General features: G+C 40.7%; 1 protein-coding gene across 7 annotated transcripts in view; it reads left to right on the forward strand.

Annotated features, from left to right (window-relative positions):
• Positions 1–25,409, forward strand: part of NAV2 (neuron navigator 2) — a 410,392-nt gene that overhangs the window by 178,476 nt on the left and 206,507 nt on the right. For 2 of the 7 annotated variants that reach the window (XM_055721723.1, XM_055721722.1), the window contains exon 1: positions 8,582–8,881. The exons of 2 other annotated variants lie outside the window; for them this stretch is intronic. In XM_055721723.1, coding sequence (XP_055577698.1) covers positions 8,624–8,881 — 258 coding nt within the window. In that variant the 5' untranslated portion in view covers positions 8,582–8,623. Of the gene's footprint in view, positions 1–8,578; positions 8,882–25,409 lie in introns of those variants that run through there. 3 more of the 7 variants (XM_055721720.1, XM_055721721.1, XM_055721724.1) reach the window with 3 other exon arrangements.

Here is a 25,409-nt window from a genome sequence, read left to right on the forward strand (position 1 = left end):
TATGAAACAAAATACTAGGACAACATTTAGGGTTTTTTTTAAATGTTATTTTTGGGTGGTGGATATTACAAAAGCTTGAAAAAATCAGTATGAAAACAGTAGGAGGCTAGTTATCAGTTTGCTAATGGGAGAGTGAGAACAAAGGAACTCTAAGGATATTCGAGAAGGGAAGCTTGATACTGCCATGCATGATGCTGCCTGGTGGCCCTGCAGCACTTTAGTTTTGAGTATTCTGTGTTAGACTAATAGAGATTAAAGATTAACTGTTTCCTGTACATTTCCTTGCAGAGTGATCTTTCAGACTTTCTGGTTTAAAACTGAGCATGATGTTTGGCAGGTGCAAGTAAACCCCTTGAATGTACACATGATTTTTAAATATAAAATTATTTGTACTTTCTGTTGTTTTTCCACAGTTCATGGGGTAATCCTCTTCAAATTGCCTTGTCACAGATTATCACATTGGAGATGGCAGATCAGTTTTTTTGGACATTGACTCTCCAGAATGGCCACAGCTGTTGGGCTGAAGGTTGACTGGAGTTATGACTGTGTAAATCTGGAGAAGTTTCGCTGAAATTCCTGACTTAAGAATTTCAGTAGGGCCATTAGTATACCCAAAATTTTAGCCTCTAAGGATGTGCTTTTATTTTCCCTGAAATTCAAATCCTTTCTTTAAAGGAGCTGTGGAGGTAGGCAACATTTGTATCAGGGCATTGTGTTAAGCACTTTCTGTGTTTCCTTTATGTGATTGTGAACAACCTAGGTGGTTTTTTTTTTCTTTCTTTTTTTTCTTTTTTTTTTTTTTTTTGGTAACACATTCAGAAATAGCTGGTGCTTGTAACATTGCAGTTAATCATTGTGACATTATATGGTGCATTGCAGGTGACCTCCAGCAGCAAACCACTCCTGAATGGTTGCCCTGTGGGAACGCTCTCTTTTTTTGGCTTCTAGGGAAGAGCAGCTGCCTGCAGGCTTTGGTTGTGAAGTGTGCTTGGCAAAGCCTGCAAGTGTGGGACGATATTTGTTGTTCTCTGATATCTAGTTGGCAGTTGGTGAGCACCACAACCACTGCTTCCATGGTTCCAGAACTGCACTGTGCATCATCAGCTGAACTGGATGCATGGGCTGAGTATACAAGATGATTTTTTTAATACAAATCGATTGGTAATGTGTACTAATGAGAAGGGAAATAACGTGAGTATAGGATAGGATTGGAATAGTTATCTAAGGAAGATTTTGATAAGTACTTCTAATTTGGAAGTCAAATCCTGATGTTGGCTGTAGAGAAACTGCATTGATTCAGTGCAGGTGAAAATCTGATTCTCACTATTTAGTTTGAATACTGATACTTGGCTCTTTACAAAATAGCTGAAGTTGCTTAATGATAATCTGGCCAATTTGTGTTTGTTCAAAACTGCTGATGTGGGAGAGATTGATGGCAGCTGAGGCTGGGTTGGAATGCTTAAGCAGATCCAGTTGGAAAAAGGGCTTTGAAATATAGCCTGTTCTTCCAATCTGCTTCTCAGATGGTTTCTACCATTAGGCTCTGACAAGTCTTTCAGATGATGGAGCAGGTGTATTTGAAACGTGCCGGTAAGGGACAGTGATGTTACAGAAGGTGGCTACCTGGTGTCGTGAGATTGTTAGCGTGTAAGTAGTGGATTTTTTTCTCCTTGCCACTTCTTGAGAAGGTAGGAAGAATAACAGCACGGGGAAGAGAGCATTTTTTTAGGTCTTTTTTACATATTTCATCTTAACTTGATGGTTGTGCAAGTCAAGAGTAGATTGTGGTATTTGGATCATCATCACCTTCCTTCTGTGATATTCTCATTAGTCACAGATGTTTTCTTTACTTTTCCAAATACGTGAAGCTATAGGTAATGTCAGATGAGGCATAAAATAATACAGAAGCTAGTACTGTTAACCTTGCAGAAACAAAGGACACATGAAGAGATTAAGAATACCCAGATGCACATCTCTGTTGGGGTACGCAAGGATCTTGCTAAAATGGTATTGAAATTTTTATTCCAGGTGCTGTTATTGGCATGGAAAGATGATGTCCCTTCTTATGGTCACAGGCGTTAAGAGATACTTAAGTCAAGGTGAGCTATAGGTTGGCATGACAAGGCTAGTCTGTTAGGAGCATCAAGATTATTCATGCATATATATTTTATGCAGTCGTCACTGCTGTGACCACAGTATAGACATACAATATGCATCTAAATCTTACAACAGTGCAGAAAGCATTAATTGAAATAAGCTTTTGCATTCCTTGTTCCTTTTTACTCCCGATCCTGATGAGTTTAAGTCTGAGGAATGAATTTTGCATATGAGAACAGAGATGGACCTTTTCAAAGCAAATCACAGAACCGCTGTCAGTATGTCAGTCTCCAGCCAGCTGAGCCCAATTTTTATTAGATTCTGAGAAACTGATACAGGTACAGATCCAAAAGCAATGGAAACATAATGAAATCAAAGATGTGGATGATAATCAAAATGCATTTGCTATGGCAATAGAAACTTACGTAGCTTTTGAGTGAAGCACTACCAGAGTTAGTCCAATGATAAATGAATCATGAAATAAAAAAAATGCCAGTCTGGAATGAGGTAGGAAAAGTTATTTCAGTGCAGTTGTGATGCCAGCTCCTACTGTCCATGCTTACATTACAAAACCATGAAGTGTCCTGGTACAGAAACTGGATTAAATATGAGCATTGTTCAGAAGATGCTCATTTAAAATGCTGCCTTTTTGTGTCACCATGTAAAAGTGTCTGCCTGTGTCACTAGTGCACCTAGTGAAACTTTCTATGTATCTTTAAAAATGAGTGTAGAGGGTGTTCTTGTCCAGGTGGAACTTAGCTTGTGTACTTGTTAAAATCTGACACTGTTATAAAATAAGGTGAAATTAAACCCAGTGTGAATTAGAGAAGTGTCAGGGGATTACAGAAGGGTTTTTAGACCAGAATTAGTGTAATGCAGACAAGATTTCTGTGAAAAGAACTGGGAACAGAACCAAGGTTTCCTCCTTTTCTCTCTGCTCTATATAAAGAACTCACATGTACAGATTATAATTGCTGTGGTGAGAGGATGCCAAATTATATAATGCTTCTACCAACATTCCTCTTTTCTAGTATCTACCATTCCTCTTGTGAGAACACAACAAAAAAATTAGGAGTTTGATCCAATGTACACCTTTATGGGCTCTTTCCTGAAATGGTACCGTAAATCTGTGGATGGGATCAGACTTTTATATACTCGATACTCTGATCAGGGACAAAAGATGGATATGAATGTGCAAAATGTCTGCAGTACCAAAAATAGGTCTATATTTATTCCTGTCATAACTTCACTTAAGTTGATGGAATCGCGCCAAGGCTGAATATGCCCACAGTCTATAGGACAGCTGGCGGCCTGGCAGTAGTAAAGTTCGATGAGAATGGTTTTGCAAGATTAATTCTGCTGATACTGACAGTACATAGTGACATTTTAGGACTATTCACCTCAGCTTAAAATGATTTTCTGGGAGATTTCAGACACATCTGTAATGCTTAAAAGACAAGGATAGCATTGATCAAGGTATTTTTGAGCTTTGAGTTTAGTTCCATCAGCAGTTCTGAATCACCAGACCAGTTAATGACGTGTTCTAATTGATATAGTAATTCTACATAGTTTTTTCACTTACACTAATGTAATACTTGGCTTCGTTCAGGATGGATATTAACCACAAGTTGAAGGGAAGGTCTGATTGTCTGATCCTTTGCTACATTTCATAAAGCTTTTAATTTTACTTGCAATACTCACATGTGATCCGTATAGGTATTTTCTTTCCACTTGGGTCTAGAGAGCCTGTTCAGTTATTAATTGTTAGTGTACGAGCAATGAAGGCAGCTTCAATGGTTTCACTGTTCCAGAAACATTCATCTCACTCCATAACGATCATCTGTTCAAGAGCAGTCGACCCTGGTTTTTGTTGTTTACTGCCTTTGTTTTGGGCAATGTGCTGACTTGCCTACAAGCTCTTGAGCTACAGAGTGTTCAAACGTTTTCTACTGATGTGTTAAGCACTCCAGTTCACATGAGTCTGCTCACTAAAATTTTGAAAATATTAAGCCAGTTCTCGACACCGGAGTCTTGGCCCTTGAGATGATGCTACGTGGTGCTCAGTAGCCACAGCTTAAATCCTGAGCAATGGCATCTCCTGAGCTTAGAAATCAGTCCTATGAACCAAGTCACAAGCTTTTTGTGTGTGGTGGGTTGTTTGTTTGTTTTCTTCTAACAGGGAAGCAGAGAGCTTGTTTATAGCATTTTTCCCTCCATATTCCCCCATCTGGGGAGTGGGTGGCTGGATTATAAGCAGATAAGGGGGGATGTTGTGATTATTCAGGCCAAGATACTCATCAGACTTAAAGCTCCAAGGGAATATTCCCCTAGTTAGTGGCTTGTCTGACATTTGTGGCAGGAAGGAATGAAGCTCTTGCTTTTTGTTTAGGTAATTTGCCTGCTTTTTAATATTACTCATCTTATACAGATACAGAAATTTGCATTATTCAAAACAGGGGAAGAGAAACATTTGTTTGGGCTTTTCAAAGAAGAGAAGGAAGATGGGCTTCCAGATCCCATCAGCTGTCCAAGAGAAGTAGTTTCTTTTAAATATTGTAGTCTTAAAACTGGGTTAAATCAATTTACTTATTAAAAAAAAAAAACAAACCAATAAACAAACCAACCACACAAACAAAAAATTAGTCATTTCCAAAGATAGACCAGAACTGATGTTGCCCATCTTTGCAGATATAGCCTGTATGTGGTGTGTTAACAATTTATGACCTCATGGTATGGCTGCACTGCCACTGCATACGGTATGTTGCATTTCAGTGGCATTGTGCTGTAGTATTTGGATATATAAAACAAAATATGCATAACATAACCCCTCCCAGGTATTAGATGACAATTGATAATTAATGCAAACTTTTCTCTTAAATATAGCTGCTCTTTACTGAACTCATAAGAGAAGCAGTAATTCTAGGTCACTCTTCAAATGTGTCATCAGGAATTCACATTAAGCTTTGGTAAAGAAGGGGTCCACGTTACTGATTTGGCGAAATAACTGCAGGGGCACAGACTGAGCGCATTCAGAAGACACCATCTTCATCCTCCCTTCAGTAGGCAGGGCTGCACACCAAGAAATCAAATCGTTTCCTCTAGCTGTGGAATATTCAATCCACCATCAAAGAATCAGGTTCAATAATTGTTAAAGGAGCAGTGGAAGAAATCCTTTTCTTTTGCTCAGATTAACTGTGTGACTGTTTTGGTATCCTGTAACCTAGCCAGTTTTCCAAAATGAAAACAGAACAACAAAAACTGGCAAGTTCTGTGCATCTGGGATTGGTGGCCTGAACCTCATAAAACATGTAAGTGAAGAACAGAACATAAAGCTGTCAATTAGATCTTCTAATAGCTTTTAAACATTACTATATTTTATTACAGACCTAAAATTAGCCTTGTTTTCAGACTTGGATCTTTTTCAAGTTTTTCATACCTCAGCTCAACCTTCTTTTAGCTAGCAAGGCTGAGTTTTCAGCACAGAACAATGGAAATGGTGTCAAAGCATTTGACACATTTCTGCTCCCATAACTACCAGTCCTTTCATATGGTAAATCTGACTTTTTTCATCAGGTTGCAGGGCTTTGAAATTTTCTGTATAGTTGTGTTTAAGCTGATGCTGTGCATGGTGTTACGACAAGGGTGTAAACATTAGAAGATCCATCTCAGCTGAGCAGAGATGTGCAGTTTCCAATCTGAGATTAGTGGATAAAGAGACTAGGGTGAAAGCAGTTACTTGTAAAAACAACAACAACAACAAAAATTACTCTCTTTGAGTTAATACAAACCACCCTGCAGAGCTGGTCTATGTGAAGGCGGATGTGCTGAAAGATCCCAGCAATAACCAAAACTGTGGTTGACGTGAGCTTCATGTGTACTGTAGGAATTTGAGGTGCTCAAATCAGGGCAGTGCTAAGTGAGTGAGGTGGCAGACTGCAGTGACAGTGTGTCCAGACTTTGCTTTTGAGTTTAAATAATCTAGTTAATGTGGGCTATCTGAAAAAGAAAAAAAAAAAGAGGAAAAAAAAAGGGCAAACAAAAAACCCCAATCCAGCAACAACAACAAACTACACCACGTAGTACAGCTAGTGTCTTCTGGAACTGTGTTCTGTTAATGGAGAGGGACTGTTTGACATTGTGATGTTGAGGAAGAGTAGTACTTTATAATGGGTAGAACACAAGTTCTACTTGATTTGATTTCCAGTTCTGCCACTTACTTACTATGTAACCCTGGATAAATCATTGAAGATGACATCTACAGAAGGATGCAGCATGCAGGTCTCATCCGATTTCCATTTCCATGTCCTAAAATGCTATCCCAATCCTGCCGCCTAATCCTGGAGGATTGTAGGTTCAGAAACATCTACATTTCTACAATCCAGAAATGCCTCGTTTTTCTGTCTGAAAGAGTCTCAGGTGTAAAAACCTGGGTTTTGGACATTTAAGTTTTTCCCAAAAGTCAGGGTGTCAAAGAGGCAGGATACAGCTCCCCTTGGAATGGGTCACGGAGCGTGCTTCAGCCTTCCTTCTCTGAGTGCTCCTCGCAGCTTAGGTGGGGCAGGGTGATGGGGCTGTGCTTCCTCTGTCGCGCCGAGTAGCTCCATGCGTTGGAAGCTGAGCCAGTGTGTATTTCAAATATTTCGAGGTTAGGTTCATTGCTTCACTCTGCTTGCTGGGATCGCTATTGTCCCTACCTCAGGCAGTGGGTGAGGTGAGAATGCAGAGCTGAAGGAGGTGCCCCTGCTTGGGGAATAAAGTGATACCTGGGGCTGTGATGAGGATGTGATTTAAATGCACCTTTCTCTTCCACATCTTGTGTTGGCTTTGTGAATATTATTCTGAGGCGCCCTCCCCTCCCTGTGTATAATGTTAAGAAGCCGATGTGGTAGCTCAAAACCTTTGGCTTCCATTACAGGCTACCTGAAAATGAGGCATTGTGGCCCTGCATATCACGGTGCTAAGACCCCGCTATGAGTCCAGAGGCACCGATCTCCTGGTGCCTCGAGTTGCCACGCTGATAACGCTCTGCTGGCCAGGACGGTGCTCTGTGGGCGGAAAGAGAGATACGTGCAGCTCTGAAATGTGTAATGCCTCGCAGGAATGAGGGATCTGGGGGCTGTAACGGATCAGGGCATCTGCAGAGCAGCGTGAGGAGGAACCTGTGACGCCAAAAGAAAGACTCCTAAAAGCCAAGTGTTGCTATAATAGGGCTGGATTACTCACTGCGCTTATTCAAATTCCTGTTGATGCTGGCAGCGGGAGTTTTCCCGAATAGCAACGAACAATGAGTCATCTCCAGGTGTTTTTATTTGAAAGTGCTTTATTTCCTTTTTTTTTAAGAATTTCAAAAAGAAACCGGCGCGCAGCTCACTCCGCGCAGCCCCAGGGGCATCTCGCCACCGCCACAGCCGCGCAGCCCCCGCCGACCCGCGGAGTTCCCTGCCCGCCGCGGGAGTTGAAACCGCTCCTCCCCCTGCGGAGAAAGAGATTTGATTTTTTTATTTATTTATTTTTTTGTTCCTGCTTGCAGCAGGCAGGACCAATCGGGAGGCCGCCCTGCCTGCACCGTGCCGGCAAGGCAGCCGCCCCCCGCCCGGCTGCCCCCCCGCCCGCGGAGCCTGCCCGGGAGAGGCGCAGGATGCGCTGAGCAGCGCATCGCGGGGACCCGCTCCACTGCGGGAGGGGAACATGAGGTGGCAGCTGCTTTCCTTTCCCTCTGACAGCTAAATGATTTTTTTTTTTAATATTGGTTTTTTTTTTCCCTCCATGTTTTCATGATCAGCACTGAGGGAGCCGGGAAATTCTGTGGCCACTGGCATATTTTGATTTAAAATTGCTGTCAGTGGACGTTTCTCCTTCAGCTCCAGCATCGTTGTCCTGTTCACAGCTCTTAAGGCTTAAGAAGCTTGATTCTCTAAGGCTGGTATCCAAGGGCATCAGTCATTAACACACTGAGCTACATCTGCTTCTTGGCTAAGACTGAAGAAAGACATCTTAAGCTGGAAATCCTGCTTGCTTGCTCACTCGCTCGCTCTCTAGTGCATACGGAAGGGGAAGCATATGCAGCAGCAGGTTCGGGTTTTTTTTATTCCAAAAGGCTGCCTCACTTTGGAGATGCAGTGACAAGATAATGGAGTGAAAGTCTCCCATTTCCAGGGAAGAAAATTACAGGAGTCAGCCAGAGAAAGGAAGGAGCAAGTTAAATAACAGCAGAAATAGGAAAGAGGACAGTGGTGAAGAACTGAAAATAAAATTAGAGGAAACAGGTGGAAGGCTGGCATAAAGCTGAGAGATATTTTAGGCTGAAAGTGGTGTGTTGTTTTTCTGTCTGTCTTCTTTTTTTTCCTTTTTTTTTTTTTTTTTTTAATTGGTTTTAAATGCTAAGCTGGTTTTGGAGATCCCTGCAGTAAACCAGGCTGCTTTAGTGTAGAGCTGCTTCCCCAACCTGTGCTTTTCTCTCTCCCTGCCTGCTGTCTCTGCTGGTGCTGCTGCTGACAGAAACGTGTTAGGAAAGCAGAAAGAGAAAATGCCAGCCATCCTGGTAGCCTCCAAAATGAAATCGGGACTACCTAAACCCGTACACAGTGCTGCTCCAATCCTGCATGTCCCAACAGCCAGGACCATCCCGCAGCCCTGTTACCTGAAGTTTGGGAACAAGGTGGAGGTGACGAAGCCATTGTATTCCAGCCAGATTCCTCTCAAATCTCCTAATGGACAAGAAAACGCAGGAGATGGACTCCCACCAAGGAAGAGTAGCTCGGTAGAAAATGGATTTGACACACAGGTTAGAAGGCAGCAAATGTTGGGGAGGTGTATGTGAAGATTTGTTTCTATATTGAATGCGTGCAGCAGGTTTTCTGAGGGAGATAGCAGTGGTGTGAACAGCAGTGAGAGAGGGGGTATAATCTGTGTGTGTGTAATAACATCTGTCTACAGCGGTGGGATGTTTTATATTCCACACAGTGGCATGTGTTACCAAGGGATGATTTTGTAATTTTGTCAGCGTGGTGGAGCTGATGGTGGGGTGGTGAGGGATGGTACTCTCTGTGCTGTTTGCCTGCGTTGCCATCTCTATTGCCTTTGGTTGAACTTGGGGGATTTTCGGAAGGGAGATGGTAGCGATGTTGTTTATGGGGTGTGTTCTTTGTGTTTTTTCTGTAGGTGCTAATTGTAATGGCTGGGTTGTGTGCCCGGGGTGGGGAAAGATTGCTGGTTGTCATGACTGTGTTTTGTGTTTGATCATGTACTGTACTGGAGCATTAGTTGTGTGAACGTTGTGTATTTGTAGTTGTGTGGGGAGTGAATGGAAGGCAGTGTTTGATGTTAAATTACAATATGCATGTCATTCTCCGTGCAGCTAAATTATATAGATCATGTAGGAAATGAACACTCAAGTGGAATTGTCTGTTTTAATGCTGTATGTGCATGACATCGCAGATGCAGCACACTATCAATATGCATTTTTTAGATTTCCCTTTAATGTGTGTTAGCTTTCTAACATTTTTATATATGCTGCTTCCTGTATAGGGAGCTCTTCAGCTCGTTCAATTATTGTCAGCACAGTAACATTTTTGGCATGGCTCGGATTGCCTTGTACCGCTGATGCCCCAGTGTGCTCAACAGCAGTGTAAGCAGATAGTATGTGTTAGCGTACTATGGTGTGAGCAAAGCAGATGGTATGCTGCAGCAAGCAGAATTGATGACCATTATATAGAGATGCTGTATAGCAGCGTGATGCACTTTGGCAACAGCCATGTACATTGCAAGCTGATTCTACCAGTATCTGAGCCCAGTAGAAGGTGATACCATTATACTGGGATAGGGAAAAGATGACAGATACTTTTTTTTTCCCACCCTTCTTCTTTTTCTTCCTCAAGGAATAATGGATCATCCCTACCATCTAGATTTTGATCTGTATGGCCTGGTAACCCTATTTTCTTAAGACAAGTGTGACTACTGATTGGGCATGTTTGGCCCTGTGCCCTGAATTTTAGGATGCGCTGCACTTTCATTGCTGGTAGGCACAGTGACGTATTGGGCTGCTCAGGCCAGATATGAATATGACTGTAGCAGTTCCTGAGGGACTCAGAGCAGGAAAAGGAGGCAGACAAGTATTGGTGGTAGGGTGGTAGCAACAGACAAACTGACCTGTGCATCACATCTTGTTCTTAGAGAAACAAGTATTATTTTTTTTTCTTTGTGCAAGGAGTCTTTCCTTGTGATTGTGAAATGTCAGCAAAATCACATTATATGCTGCTCTTTCTCTCAGACACACCTTGGTTTCTGCATAGAAATTTACATTCCTGCAAAAGTGATTGTTATTCATAAATACTTTTCTGTCTTATAACATTATAATCCAAGAGATCCTGCCTAGTGGTAGCTGTTTGCATCAGTAGGGGGAATACTGTGTTGTTTTTAACTCTTATACAGACATGGAACAAACCCCATTTTTTCCTATCCTGATGATGAAAGGGTCTTCATGCAGACTTGTTATATTTAAAGAAGGAGTGATTCTGGGTCAAAGAATTTCAGATTATTTTGCATTTTGGGTAACTTCAGCAGCTGGAGAAATCCTAAGCTTTGTCACTCTCGGTAACCTCATTTGGGTAGCAGTCTTAGCAGATGACCAGCACCTTTTAAGGTGTGAACCAGTGATATTTGTTTTACTATCCATTATCTTGAATAAACACAGTCCTTTTTTGTTATTCTTATTGATCCAACTTTGATCCCTCTGCCCACATAAGCATGCAGGTTTTTGCCATTCAAGGTAGTAATTTGAAACGTCAGTCTATATCTAAAGGGAGATTTTTCCAGATCAGTTCTGTCAAGGACACTGTTCTTTTCTTTTTCTGCCGTCCCTCCCTCCCAAGGGAGGAGGAACAGGATTGATGGACAGCTGCCAGATAGTATGTCAGCAGCTGAAGCATTTTTATCTTGGAAAACCTTCAGCTACATTCAGGTATAGAGGTGCTTTCTCATAATAAGCTTAGTAAGGTTTAATCTTAGACACTGCACTAGGACTAAATATCTCAAGAATCATAGCATCATTTAGCTTGGAAAAGATCTTTAAGATCATCAGGTCCAACCATTAACCTAACACTGCCAAGTCCACCACTAAACCATGTCCCTAAGTGCCATGTCGACATGTCTTTTAAATACCTCCAGGGATGGCGACATGTCCTATGAGGGTGATCACCTGCTTGTCTGGATATTTTATCTTAAGCATTGCTGTGGCCCTCACCATTTTACGTTGCAGGCATCTGGCATCCCCTGTAAGCGACGGAAGTTATATTCTTGTTGTGGCAATTTGACTTTAGATCTACAGGTTGGACTGATACTGAATGGTTTGGCACCTGTCTTTTCTAGATCTTGGTCTCCACATGGAGTTTGCAGCCCACAAGGAAAGACATAGGGTGTAATATGCTCCTAGGTGGGTGGAGGGAGAATTAAAGAGAGACTGGGATCAAAAAACCGAAGAGAAGAAACAAAAATTACTGAAATCTGTTTAACTTGTGCTGTATTCCTTACTGAGGCTGAACTTGGAATTTGCATCCCCAAGCTCTCTCTTACAGTTAGAGGTATAAGCTCTATCTATCAAAACCAGGGGTGATATCAGGCCACTTTCAACACAAGTGGCAGGGAAGCGTTGCTTTTGTACAACTGCTTAGCGGTTAGAGCATTCGCTCAGAGAGTAGGCTATCTGAGTTCAGATTCTATTTCAACACGAGGGAATTCAGACTCCTGTTGTATCTCTGAAGGGTTTCATAATCAGCAAGCCACAGGATGTTCTGGGAGTATTTTAGGGAGTTACTTTTAATCCTGTTGAAGTTGGTGCTTTGCACTACATAACATACGTTCAGCTGCCTGCACAGAATAAGGAGAGAGAGAGAGTAACTTGACCTAATATTTAGGACATCTGCTTGTAGGGACGGAGGTGGTGGGAGCGATAAAACAGATTATTTGTACATACAACTTTTTCTCTTCCATCATGGTGTATATACATTTCCACTTTGAATTTGTGGATGCCTTTCTCCCTGCACTGTTTACCGACTATTCTGGAGAAGAGGCTGTATCTAAGACGTAGGCCAGAAGTCACAATGTGAAGATGCTAGACCAAATCCTAATGCTGTTTTAGCATGTTTCAAGCCACTTACACACCAGTGCTAGGTTCATGAGCTTTTCTTGGTACCAGGTGGTACCTGTCTTGAGCCTGATTGTTCAGAGAACATGGGTACTGCAGGTGGTATTCATTAAAGTACTCATTTTTTTAAAACCTGCTGACAATTAATGTGTCCCACTTGAGAAATATGGTATCAGTGAAAACTTCTCAATATCTTGCTTTTTGGTGCTGTTGTTCTTGATATGGTTTTACATGTGTAAGCTGGATTTTATAGTAACTGTAAGTTTTGTGCCTTAATGCCATATGAGGGCAATGTGTTCCTTAAAATGCTGTGCAATTTATAAAAAGCATTCCTCAGAGTATTTCAGAGGCACTTTCCAGAGAAAGGTCTGAAGGTTTTACCATCAAACCTGTTGTAAATGCTAGTCGGAAATCTTAGGTTGGTGAATCATGTCTGTATCATTCCTAATTTATTGTTACTGATATACACACTCCATTCATTTTTCCATATTAAATCCCCTGTGTTGTGCCCAACAGTATCCTACTGTTGCACTGGTGCTTATTTTATCTAATTTGAAAACACCGCCAATAAATTGTACCCGTATTTAGAGAGCATTGTTTTGGAAATATTTAACTTTGTTACCAGAGAAACTTCCGTCAAGTAGATAGCAAGATAGTGATCTCTCATATACAAAATGGTGTTTGTTAGTTATTCTGAAAAACTCATATGTATTTGGCTACTAAATTTGCATTAGTTATTTAAGACAGAAGTAATTGCCAATTAGAAGTCCATGAGCATGGTAAAATCGTTTGTGCAGGATGCAAGAACAAAGATACCATTCCAGGAATACAGTCTATTGCCATGTTATGTGGAAGCCACCGAAGGAGATAGAGGATTTAATTACTATCTTTATTACTGCTATGTTGTATTCTCTAGCTTCTTGATTTTCATTCTCTGGAGAACCTAAGAAGTCATTACTGTATCTTAACAAACTGTAGCAGTCCTGAAAGCACCGGGACCTTACCAAGTCATCGGTCCCACCCTTCTACGAAACCTCTTCAAGTTGACAGGCATCTGTGTAACCTGGTATTAAAGTATATGTATTCAGGAGGTACCTATAACTGTCCTTAACATTTGGCAAGACGAGGGGGGACTCATCATTTCTTTGCAAACTTCTTAGCAATATTCATTTGCTGAAAGTTTGACAGTTATTCTCTCCTGGTGGACATGGGAGGCAGGTACTCGCTCGGTGTTAAGTTCTCCCTCACTTCTCTTTTTCTCTACATTAGGCAAACCTAATTCTTTTAACCTTTTCTCTCAGGATTTCCTGAACGCTTACAACTCTTTGTGCTATCTACTGAACTCTTTTCATTTTGCCTAGACCTTTTTTAAGAATTCAGTTCAAAACTGGGTATCTTTGTCTGCAATACACTAGAAATTCAGGAGATTCTTTCATCATTGGGTTTTCATTTAGAATATGCAAAGGGTCACTTGGATGCAAAGTTCCATTCAGTTTTGGAAAATGAGTGAAAAATTTTTTTGCTCTGATTTCACTTTGTGACAGTTCTTGAGTAAAAGAGCATTTGGTCATCATGTAATGTTCCTTCCCAAGTTCAGTACCTTTATTGTTGAATTGCCCAAGATACGATTCCCAAAGATACTGATAGTTGTGCTAATAACGCTGCTGTTGAATTCACCCAAGTTTTTACAGTCCATAGTAGTGTTTTTGAAGTACTCGTTTCATATGACCTTTTTTTCTTGCTTTTGATTTATGCATTTTTTATGCTATTTCTCTGATCTCTGCTAATACTTTATATCTAAGGGGCTTCCGAATTTTAATATACTTAACCTAAGAGCACTACTTAGAGGTAGGGATATTGTTCTTATTTTGTAAATGAAGACCTAAGGCACAAAGAAACTTACTCAAGGTCATAAAGCCTGCAGTGCTATAGAGAATAACTGGCTAGTCCCCTGGCTATCAGATTATCTTTCTCCTTTGCAGCTACTTGTTAATCAGTTCCAAATGCTTATGCATATGGTGTTCATGTTCTCTCTGTGTCCTTGAAACTCTTAGTTTACTCCAAAAAATTGCATTTCTTAAGTGAAAACTCTCTCTTTCTTTGTCCCTGTTTTAGCAAGTAATTTTTATCACCTTCTTTTCTGACAGGAGATGTATGGCAACACCCAAGCAGGACACTTTGGTCCAGCTGTCCTCTAACCAGAAAAAGTTTAATTTTTTTTTATTTTAGTTGTTTTCCTTGCTGTCCCTCCCTGCCTGCTTTTGCCTCCCTGGCTGCACTTGTGAATTTCTTTAACAGCTTTTAGAATTTTGCTTCTTATTCTTCCTAGATGGTTTGTCCATTGTGTGTTCCATAGAACTTCTCTTTCTTGATGCATGTGTTGGGTTTCAGTTCTGTTAGACACTTTGTCTCTGCTGGAGGCTTGTTTGAGCTGAAACTGGCTTCAGTAGAGAAGCATTAAGTTTTTCTACCTGTCCAGCTGGTAGCTGAAATATCTAACTTGTCAATCTACAAATATGGATAAAATAATTTTAATTTGAAAAGCAAGTGTAATGTGAGGAAGCTGAAAGGCAAAAGCATCTGTGTGTGTCATAGCCTGAGCACAGGCACCACTGGAGCTGTGCAAGTGTTCTTAGTGGCTGAAAACCACGCTGGCATGCTTTATGGAGCTCATCAGAAAGTAATTCTCTACTCTTCTGCAAAACACTCTCATCAAAAATCAGGTGATATGAAATAGGAAACCTATCCTAAAGGAGTCTCCTGGAGATGCAGAGAGGGTCATGGATATTAGTAAAGGAGAACAACACATACTGCTCTTTAAAATTCCTAGCACTAAGCCTGAGTTTTACTTCAAAAAAAAAAAAAAATCAAATTGGATAGAGGGGTCTGGTAAACAAAACGTGAACCTTTCCAAAGTTTCAAGCATCTGAGAAGTGCCAAAAAGAAAGAAAATTACCAGACCAAAACCACCTGTGCTCTTTTTTTTCTCTCCAGAGGGAATCGGAAAAGAAAGCCTTTATTTTATTGAGATAGGAAGGGTGGATTGGATTCAGTTCTTAGTTTTGGAAATTGAGAGCTGGTTTTGACTATTTTTTATTTCCTTTGAGAAACGTTGTCTGCTCTGTAATATCGGTTTCTAGATTATCTCACCACTAGATTTAAATTTCTTTAATTTGTATTGTAATGCTTTTAGCCTACAACTCCCTTTTTCCTACCAAGGTGGAAGAAATTAAGGAGGGATTTCAGTCACTAATTATTTTGTCTAATCTCCCCAAACTTGAAACACAGAATAAAGATTGTAAGTGCTGCTTAAGAAGATACAGTTTTGAATGAAGCGATAGCTGGGCCTTTAATGGAAGGATGCGTGTTCTGTCCTTGCATTTTTTTTTTCCCTTTTGCTTACTGCTTATTTAAGCTTTGGGGCAAAACCTTCTATTTCTATTCTGGTATAAATCAAGAGATGCTCTTAAAATTTAACCCATTAATTTATTTTTTCCTTGCAGCAAACACTAGAATTTCATTCTTCTGAGAAGTTCACCTGGCTAAAAATACCCTTCTTGAATATTATTTTTAGAAACATCTATATTTGAAGTATATAAATGGTCAGATTTTATGTGTATTATTAGACATGAACTGTTGGTACATTTTGTAACAGGAAGCTGCTGGTTTTCCATTCACCAAGAACTGGAATTCAGTCAAACACTTGGCACTTACTTGTATGCCTCTAATTTTATCTGGAAATTGTTTTTTTCTGAAATAGTTTGTGGAAACATTCTCAGTTTCTTCAGTTTTGCAAAGCATAGGCATGGAAATAACGGCTAAAACTTAAAACAAATAAACCATTTATCAAAACAAATAATTGAGAAAACAGGTCACTTATTTTAAAACAGGCTGAGATCTGAAGTTTTACTCTGATTCCACCTTTTTTTTCCTCTTGAAAGTATTTTTAGGTGTGTTATCCTTGGATTATTTTTCAATTTACTTTTGGATTATTTTAGAATTGGAAGCAATGTGTGGGAAAACAATACATGAAAGGAAAAAATATCTAACTTCTGGATTTCAAAATACACTTTTACCAGGACTTTTTCCCCTGTGTGTGTTCAGTTTTGGACCATAATACCATCATATTTTGACAATGTCTTGTTTACTCCCATGGCCTCTTAAATTTTACCCTGTGTCTGTCCCTTGTCTTGAAAGTTTTCTTACATCCTCTTTGCAGTCTCAGCTTGTGTGGGTTCTTTCTCTACAGCTATGGTTAGAAGTTGCCATATTATCTCTGTCATAGTTGGAAAGAGTCCCTAAATCTTCATATTTTACCTGTTCTGTCACTAATATTGGTCCATTTCTTCTGTCTTGTCTTTTATGTAATGACCACCGTGGTATAATACAAAAGTGTGTAGTAGTGAGTTCATGTTTGTGGTGTAGATTTCAGAATTGCCTGTAGGTATCAGACAGTAGCAAGGCTTTAGTGGAGGAACTAGTAGCTGTAAAGAGAGTCCATGTGCTGCTTTCCAATAGTAGTTGTTGAGATTTTATTTTATACATACAAGAAGGAACACCTATGGACTGCAGAGACCAAGGAGCTAGGGATTAGCAGGAGCTGGGTTGGTAGCACTAGTGCTATGCCTGACGAGAAAACATGGTCCAGAGTCTGTGAAACATGAACTCTTGGGCAGTAAGTTGATGGATTCATCAGCGTTTCCTTTTAAAGTGGAAGTCTGCCTCTTCATAAGACTTGTAAATACTGTTAGTTGTTCCTTCGAGCTCCAGAAGCTTACAGGAGTGGAGGCTGAGGTACTTGATGTGCTGTTCCCTCCATGCCTTGGGTGGGAGAAGGATGGGTTCTTAGATGTGATGGTCCCAGGGGCATAGAGGACTGGGCTGTAAAGCCTTCTTGGAGAAACCCACAGATGTTGGTCTCGCCTGCCTGACAACAATGTTACTTAGTTATACACATCCAGGCTTTCTCATTAAATAAACAAACAAATAAATAAATAAACAGCCAAACAAAATCCCCCCAAAACCTAAACCAACCTTTGACAGGCAGAATTAGCTGTTGTCGGTGCTCAGATCTTGTTGATCTGCTATACTTTCTCCAAACAGAAGCCCTCAACTGACTTCCTCAATCATGTCCATGTACTTCCTTGTCTCCGTAGTAACGCTGTAGAAGCTGACAAGGCCTTTTTGCTAATAGGCAACTACATTTTTTAGACTTGTATAGGAAGAAAATTTTCTAGGATGGCTATCTGAGGACACCCATGCTTTGTTCTTGGGAGAAGTGGAAGAGGTGTGCGACAGGCTGGAATTGTAATTTTATGTATTATGTGACTGTCATGGAGCTCTTTAGAGGCTTTTCTTCAAACTAAGGGGATTTTGAGTGTGGTTGCCACAACATGTGAGGATCTGTAATTTTTCCTGGCATCTCTGCCTCCTTGTAACCCATTTGAGGGTAGATCTGTCATTTGGACAATAGAGAAATGTTCTCAGTGGTGAAGACTGTTTTAGTAATACCTTTTTGTTTCATGTGATGAGATGAATCTTCCCTGATAAGATCACCTATATTCTACTACAAGTGCTGACCAGAAATTATTTTTATATGGTATTTTTACCATCTATTAATTCCATATACTTGCCCATTGGTAGAACAAAATTAATACCACAGTAGGATTTTGTGTTGCTGGTCTAGCTTGTGTGACATTTTATGGTGAGCATGGATACTGAGACTTCATTACACTTGTATATCTTGAAACAAATATCTAGAAGTGGATTCCTTTTTCTTTAGCCATGTCCACTGTTAGAAACTACAGGTAACTTTAGTACCAATAAGCTAAATACTGCTTTTGTATAAGTAGTTCTAAAAGACTGTAACAGCTGTCTTTCCACGTCATATCTATTTTGGCTGTTTCTCAGATTATGACACTAATTACCAGGAAGTAATTTCTAATCAACTTGTACAAGGGGTCTAGCAAGTCTGTTTCTTCTGGCAGATACGGAACTATCAGGCATAGTATTGTAAAATCAAGCCGATAAAAAGATTTGTGTCATGTCTTTTGGAGTCAGAAATCCTCCTTAAGCTAATGTAGCATGATGAAAAGTTGTATTTCCTCAGAGAAATCTAATCTGAGACCGGGATGTGTATGTGTGTGTCAGAGGTTAAATACCTGGAGCAGTTGTAGAGGACACATTTGCATCCACAAAGATCAGTACGCAACTTTGATGATAGCTGGTAGACACCATAATTAATGGATTGGTCTGGTAAGACAGATTTGATTCAGTTATAAACTGTTCTTCATTTCAAAGAATCTTACGGATATTTAAGTCTTCAAAACTAATTTTAAAAATGTCATGTGTGTTTCAAGATCAAATGTGTATTAGCTATTTGAAGCAATAGCTTAGAAACGCGTTTCTTTTTCTTGCTCAAAAACCATGGGTCAGTCTGCTTCTCAGGACAGCCATATGTATTCCAGACTTCGTGGCTTAACTGGGATGGATTATTTTGGGAAGCAGTATTTTCAGCATTGCTGCATCTTACTCCTCCGGGATGGGCTCTGGAGCACACAGGGGTCTGATCCTCCAGGGTAACATACCAAACAAGTACTGCCAAGGAAAGCTGGCAAAAAGGTGCTATCCTCTAGCATGGAGCTGGAAAGCGGAGGCAGCGGCATCCCATTTATCCCTACACAACCTCACCAGGGGAATTCTAATGAATTTGCTTTAATTTACAAAACAAAACCACTTTCTGCTTTTCAAGAGGGAAGAGCAGCCGTTGCCTGGGATCCTGTTTCCAAGCAGTCGGATCCAAACTTCCCTCACTGCAGCAATGAAGATTTTAATTTTGGTTGCCTGAAAGAGATAGCCTTTTGGCCTTTCACCTGGACCGCATCGAGTGATTTCTGGTGCACACACAGTATTGGGCAGTGGGATGTCATACCACCGGCGGTTTGGTTTGGCAGGTTGGATAGCAAGGCAGCTGTACCTTATTTTTAACTTGAGAATCAGTTCCAGCTGCCCCTTGTTGAGCAAGGTTACTCTCTGCAGTAGGCACTTGAAAAAGGAGAAAAAAAGAAGAGGGGGGGAGCAAAAAAAGCATATGAGAGAACCTGAAATCAAAAAACCAGTCTTTAAAGCTCCTAGACTACTTAATAGCAGATCCTTTACTCTCCTATTGCAGTTTCAGATTTGTGCTGAAACTTAATCTCTTGGCTACATCAACCTGAACTAGATAAGGTTTAGTCCTCTATTGCCTCCTGAGCTCTCTGAGATTCAGCAGAAAAGGGGTTTGCATTGAACAAACGCATATTTTTATCTATTATCTTCATAGTGTAAGAAATGCCTGTTGGTGTGAGACATTATGGTGGGGACTGATGCCACCCTCGGCTCCCCGTACACTGCAGTGTCAGCATTTCTGAGCTGATGGCCCGTCACATTCACTCAGCGTTTATTATACAGCATTAAGCAAAGAGAGATTTTAAATGTAAGTGTTCCACGGCAAATAATGTAATTTTAGAAAATTTTGCTGCGCTTCTTCTCAGTTTATATAAATGGATTTTCAACAATTAAAAGCCTCAGGCTTCCCATGCACATGTGCACGTTTCAGTCATGCAAACAATACCTGTGGTAGAAGGAGTCTCTTGTAAACCATCTTGTGAATAGCTGTAGCATCACTCGGTGCCATTACCCTCCCTCCTTCTTTCTTCTCTGACAGCAGCTGAAATGGCAGGGCTTGGTTTGGCCAGTACTTTGCATCATTTACAGCAATAGTGTTAAATGCTGGGCTGAAACGGATGGTAGCTCAGCTAATTTGCATGATTTAAAATGCCAGCTCGGTTTAATGTAGAGCAGCTGGTATATACTTAACTCCTTCAGGAGAAAACTTAATACCAGCAGATCGCATTATCCAGGACTGTGCTGCGTTTATTTATTTATTTATTCTGTCTCTTCACTGCTTCCTGGAACATTTGTAGAGATCATTTATGCGTCGCCAGGGAAGGGCTTTGCTCTCTGTTGATATTTCTGTGTCTCGCAGAGTTCACAGAGGAAATAATTGGTGTTACTGTGTGACAAGTACTTGTTGCGATTTCCTGAGCATCCACTTACGCTGACCTTAGCAGATAGGACTCTGAATTAAGATGTGACATGATGAAGGATGGCGAGATTAGTTGGACGAGGGACAGGTGTAGAGGCCTGGATTACGTGGATTACTGCATACTCAATTTCTTAGGGTTAAATTTCAAGGTTGAAAATGGCTAATGCCACAATTATGGAATTAGGACGTGCCATGCCGTTCCTCTGGGTGCTGTGCTGGCAGATGGAGTCACCTTGTAAGGGAAGGGAGAGTTGGAGGATCAAATAATTCCTTTGCTCCCCTGAAATAATTAGCATAGCCTCAGTGAGAGGATGGAGGGACCATAATCTTTTAATACCAACCCTTCTCAAAATTGACCTTGTCACAGGCAGATTCAGCTTCTCGCAGAGGAGCAGACATGTGATAGAGTCACACAGAGTCATTACTGCATCAGAAATGCAGGCACAGTATTTCATCTTCTGCCAAAATTCTCTTGTCTTTCCACGGGCAATGGGCCTCGTGTGCCAAAGAGCTCTGCCTTTGAACTAACCGTAGTGTATTGTGCGGTGAGGATGGACTTTTCTTCCTTAAGGCAGTTATGGTGGAGCTTTCTCTTCCTCTGGAAATGTTTTATTCTCTCAAGTCATGACTTGAGCTTAAGTAACAGCAGTTTCAAATGGTCAGTTCTGAAGACCCTTACTAGTTTCAAGCACAAGTCATTAAGCTATAGAGAAAACTTATCTGTTAAGTTCTTCTGACATGTGTAAATCCTTAAATATTGTGTATGAAGTTTAAGCATTTCTATTCTTTATAAACCTTTGTGTTAGAACATACTATGTAGTTACTCAATTGACTTCAGTGTTGTATTTAGTGTATAGGACATGAAAGTCACATTGGTACAACAGAAAGGACAGTTCTTCCCTAATGAAAACTGATTACTGTCATTTTTGTTGTGAAAGGAAAGCCACTAAGAAGATGATGTCCTATAATCATCTTCCATGAATGTAGACAAGATGAATTGCCCTCAGTGATAAAACACTTCATTATTTCATCCTGTGTTGTCCATGTGTAAGATCATTAGCATTCCTGCATGCTGTGGTAGATTATAGCCCTGTATTGTATGGGCAAATCATTTACATTGTAGTGTATGTGTACCATAACTGGGCTCAATATCTGAATGTTTTTGATGTATAATATGCAAATAATTTTATCCATTTGAGGAAAAGGCTTGCTGATGATTACTCTTAAAGGCAGTAAATATATTAAGCAACATGTATCCATCCTTTAAATAGACAAGAAACCATTTTGTGAGGCAGTTCAGAAGGTTCCTTTACAACTGAGGTAGTGTGGTTTAGGAATTGGTTGTCAGGCACTAGGTCAAAACTTCCAACAATTGATGCTATTTGTGTTTATCAAGTCTGACTCTAGGCTCCTGGAACGGGAGCAAATTCGCCAGGTTTTAATTTATGCTGTGTGAGAGCTGACTGCAAGCTAGTAAATCCTCATCAGCCATGTCACTTGAGTGTTTTAAGTATTGTTTGTTTTCTTTTTATAACTAAGGGATAAGTTTATTTCTTTTAATCCTTTTCCATTGGTTAATACAAACTTTTCAGGGATCGAGGCTTGATCTCTAATGCTTATTATTTCATTCCTTGCTATTTTCCACCACATGTATTTTTAGCTCGATGTTTTTAGGACTTTTCCAACTGGTCAGAAGGTTAGGAAAGCCAGTTCCACCAGACTGGACATGCTGTGAAAAAGCTTGAAAAAATGGTAAGACTAGCTTTTCTGGCACCTTCCTTTTGAGCTGTGCCTCCCTGTCAGGAAGGGTTTCAGTCGTCAGAGGGGAGGGAGGATGGAGTGGTGAGTGTGTGAGCTGTCAAGACCCACTGGCCATCAGTGCAGCTTCAGATGAGTCACTTCACTTCCCGCTGCAGTTGGTCTGCAGCAACTGCCTTGTCTCACAGGTGTTCTGCAGAGATAAATCCATTATAATTCCAAGCAGCTCAGGTAAAGTGATACCTGGAGCCATGAAATGACCTTAAATAGCTAACTGTGTGGCTCCTAAGCCTTCATGCCTCGATATGATCTCCTTTTTCCTTATTTTTTTCTTAAAGTAATACTTGAATTAAAGTAAGAGATACTTGATATAAAATCCTTTCCACTAACTATTTATAGATTTTATTAAAACTTGTGAAGATAGAAGGCACATCATTGCTTCTGTTAGAGGAAGGTTCTCAGCTATAGACAGGTATCATTGCTTTTGACTGTGCCTTCTGAAAAAAGCAATTTATCTTCTAATGCTGAAGAGGATTTAAAGAGAAGAACTGAAAAGCTGCACATACACTATTTCAAATTATAATGAGGAGTTGTGGGCTGTGGGTTACCATCTGCACTCCACTTTGATGCCATCTGCCCACAAGGAGAAGATCACCAGCGGAGAAAATAGTAGGATGTCCTGCCATTACGAAGCCTCATAACCACCAGTTACACATGAAGACCTTGGGAGATATGTAATGAAACTCCAAGCCTTCAATAGTTCTGCTCTGAAAAGGAAGAAAGAAGTGTAAAAATGGCCGTTGAGGTTTTTGGAGTGCTGAAAAAGAGGATTTTAAGCCCCATGAATCGCATGATTGACCGTGTTAGTAGAAGCAAGGAATCTGCAGAGTATTAATTCGTACCATGTAACACAGTCAACGGAGAACTCTCTGTGAAGGCTGCAATTATGCTAATTTATGCAGTTCACATTGCTACTGCAGTTTAAAGATAGCTTCTTTTCTAGAGAACTAGAGCTACTGTATTGCTGTGTGCAGCAGGTTGACTTAGTGTTCAGCTTTGCAAATTTTACCGTTTTGAACACAGAGCAAACCCCTACTTACATGGTCTTTTTATGGGGAGGGCCGGCTGGTTAGAAACTGAAAGGAAAATGTTAGTCCTCCTTCTGAGGAATGGTGTAGAAGTATTAGTGGATGCTGTGAATAGCTGCAGTGTTAGGCCTGGGGCTGAATGCCCAGAAGAATAGTTGAGATCAAAGTGTGTTTTGGGTTTCTTGGTATCTGGTTTTGTTTTGCAGAGCTTGCTGCCTGTTGCTCAGATGTGTGGTGCTTTGGAGTACCTTCAGGAGGTAATTGACTCTCCTTCCACCACTCTACACATCACTGGTTTTGGTGCTGATGAGATATAAGGAACAAAAAAGGGAGTGGGGGGACACCTCCACGTATTAGTTGTGATTAAAACCAATTTTCAAGTTGTCATGTTTGAACTGAATTGGCAATGAGTGCAGGTGAAAGTGTGAAATAACAAGTATATTACAGCTGGAGTCAGTGGGTAATTTCATGTTCTGATTTCTTATTTTAAATTCTGATGGAGCCAGAATATATCTTGCAGTTAAAGTCATAATTTAGCTTTATGAATAAAATTGCAGACAGTACTGGAAGTGGTTTTAAAGCCCAAAGCAAGTTGAGACAAGAAGTCCTGGTGTGTAACTTGCATTTAAACAGCTGTTCTTCTGACAAGAAGATGGCAACTGGTTTTACCTACCACAAGATAAATCCTTTACATCCTAAGAATGAACGTGCTCAGTTCTGGAAGTCCACAGTGATGGGTGGAAAGCAAGAAAATAAAATTCCCTTTCCTCCTTTTCTTTCCAACACCTTCTGTTGTCTTCAGTCACATTTTTTTTCCCCAGTCTTGGGATAAGACTTTTGATAAAGTGTTAATGCTTCAACCACTCCCTTGGTTAGTGGACCAGCCTTAACATTTTGCAGCTGGCTTCTTCTCTTTCCCTCCCAGCCAGCTAACAGCTCTTCCTGATTAAGCTGGGTGGGACTGGCTGCTGTTGTTAATCAGCCTTAAGGAGCTGCACATGGAAGTGGGCTGCCTCCCTTCTGCTTCCCAGTGTATCTCCACAGCAGGAAAGTGGGGGAGGGGGGGCTTGTGCTGGAAGAAGTGGGAGGCTTCAGGTAGGCATTCCTTCTGGAGGGGGGTGAGGTCCGAGCTCTTTTCTAGGTCATTGTGTTGTGTGGAACTGGCAGGGTTTTGTGGTTTATCATGTGCATCTGAATTGGTGAAGATCTTGTAGGTGAAGCAACACGCAGGAGAGAGGTTGTCTGTGAGATAGCTGGTTTGAAATAATCAGGTGGTGTGTTTTGCTAAAATGGTTTCTCTAGTTCAGGTCAGGAAGGACTGATAACTCCTGAGACCTGGGTGTTTATGCTGTCTCTAAAGTAGCTGATGTGGAAAGAGATATGGGTGCAGATTCAGCTCATTTAACAGAAGAATCTTAGCAGAGAGTAGTAGCTACAGTGCAAATTATTAAAGGTCTGCTTTAGGGTCATATAAAATGTTTCTTGATTTGCTCAGTGAGTTAATCCATGCAAGCCAGAAGCATGGCTGCTAGGGAAGGAGTGCCCTGTTGATCTTTGTGGAGGTGGAAGTTACTGGCAGTCTTAAGTCACTCAGTGCTCAGGATCATCCTGTAAGTAGGTCTGAAAAGCAGGTGGAGATCAATGACTATGATTGTTGCCTACCTTATTGTAATTCCAAATGGGATACTGGTGAGGCCAGACTGCTTTTGGATTTACAGCATCAGAATCTGGTGTGATGCTTGCGACTATATTTGTGTTTGCAATGGGAATTAATTTCAGTACACCAAGCCACGTCTGCTTCTTGATCAAACTTAAACAAAATAATTGGTAAAACAAGATTATTGGGTCCTAACTCACATGGAAAACCCATTGAAAGCTGAGGAATATAAGCATCCTTTCTGATCTAGCTTTCGAAGTACAGTCCTGGAATACATCTATTGATCTCAGGTCATCAAAAACACCTTCTTTTTCTGCTTTCCCAGGTGTCCTCTGGTTTTGAGCATAGATGCAGCATTTGGTAGAAGTGTGTTGTGTGCGATTACATGAGGGCATGTAGCATTGTTTCATAAGCAAGTTCCATGAAGATATAAAACAGTAATGGTGTCCTGTGGTAGCAGAAAATTATCGAGTGGCCTACAGGTACTGGGAGATTCAGGGCCACACTGTCACCTGTCTGAACCAAAATACACAGAAGGGGAGGTGGTTTGCAGGAGTGAACCCAGCAGACAGCCTGCATGAG

Source organism: Falco cherrug, chromosome 10 (genome assembly GCF_023634085.1).
Source record: "Falco cherrug isolate bFalChe1 chromosome 10, bFalChe1.pri, whole genome shotgun sequence".
Classification (NCBI taxonomy): domain Eukaryota; kingdom Metazoa; phylum Chordata; class Aves; order Falconiformes; family Falconidae; genus Falco; species Falco cherrug.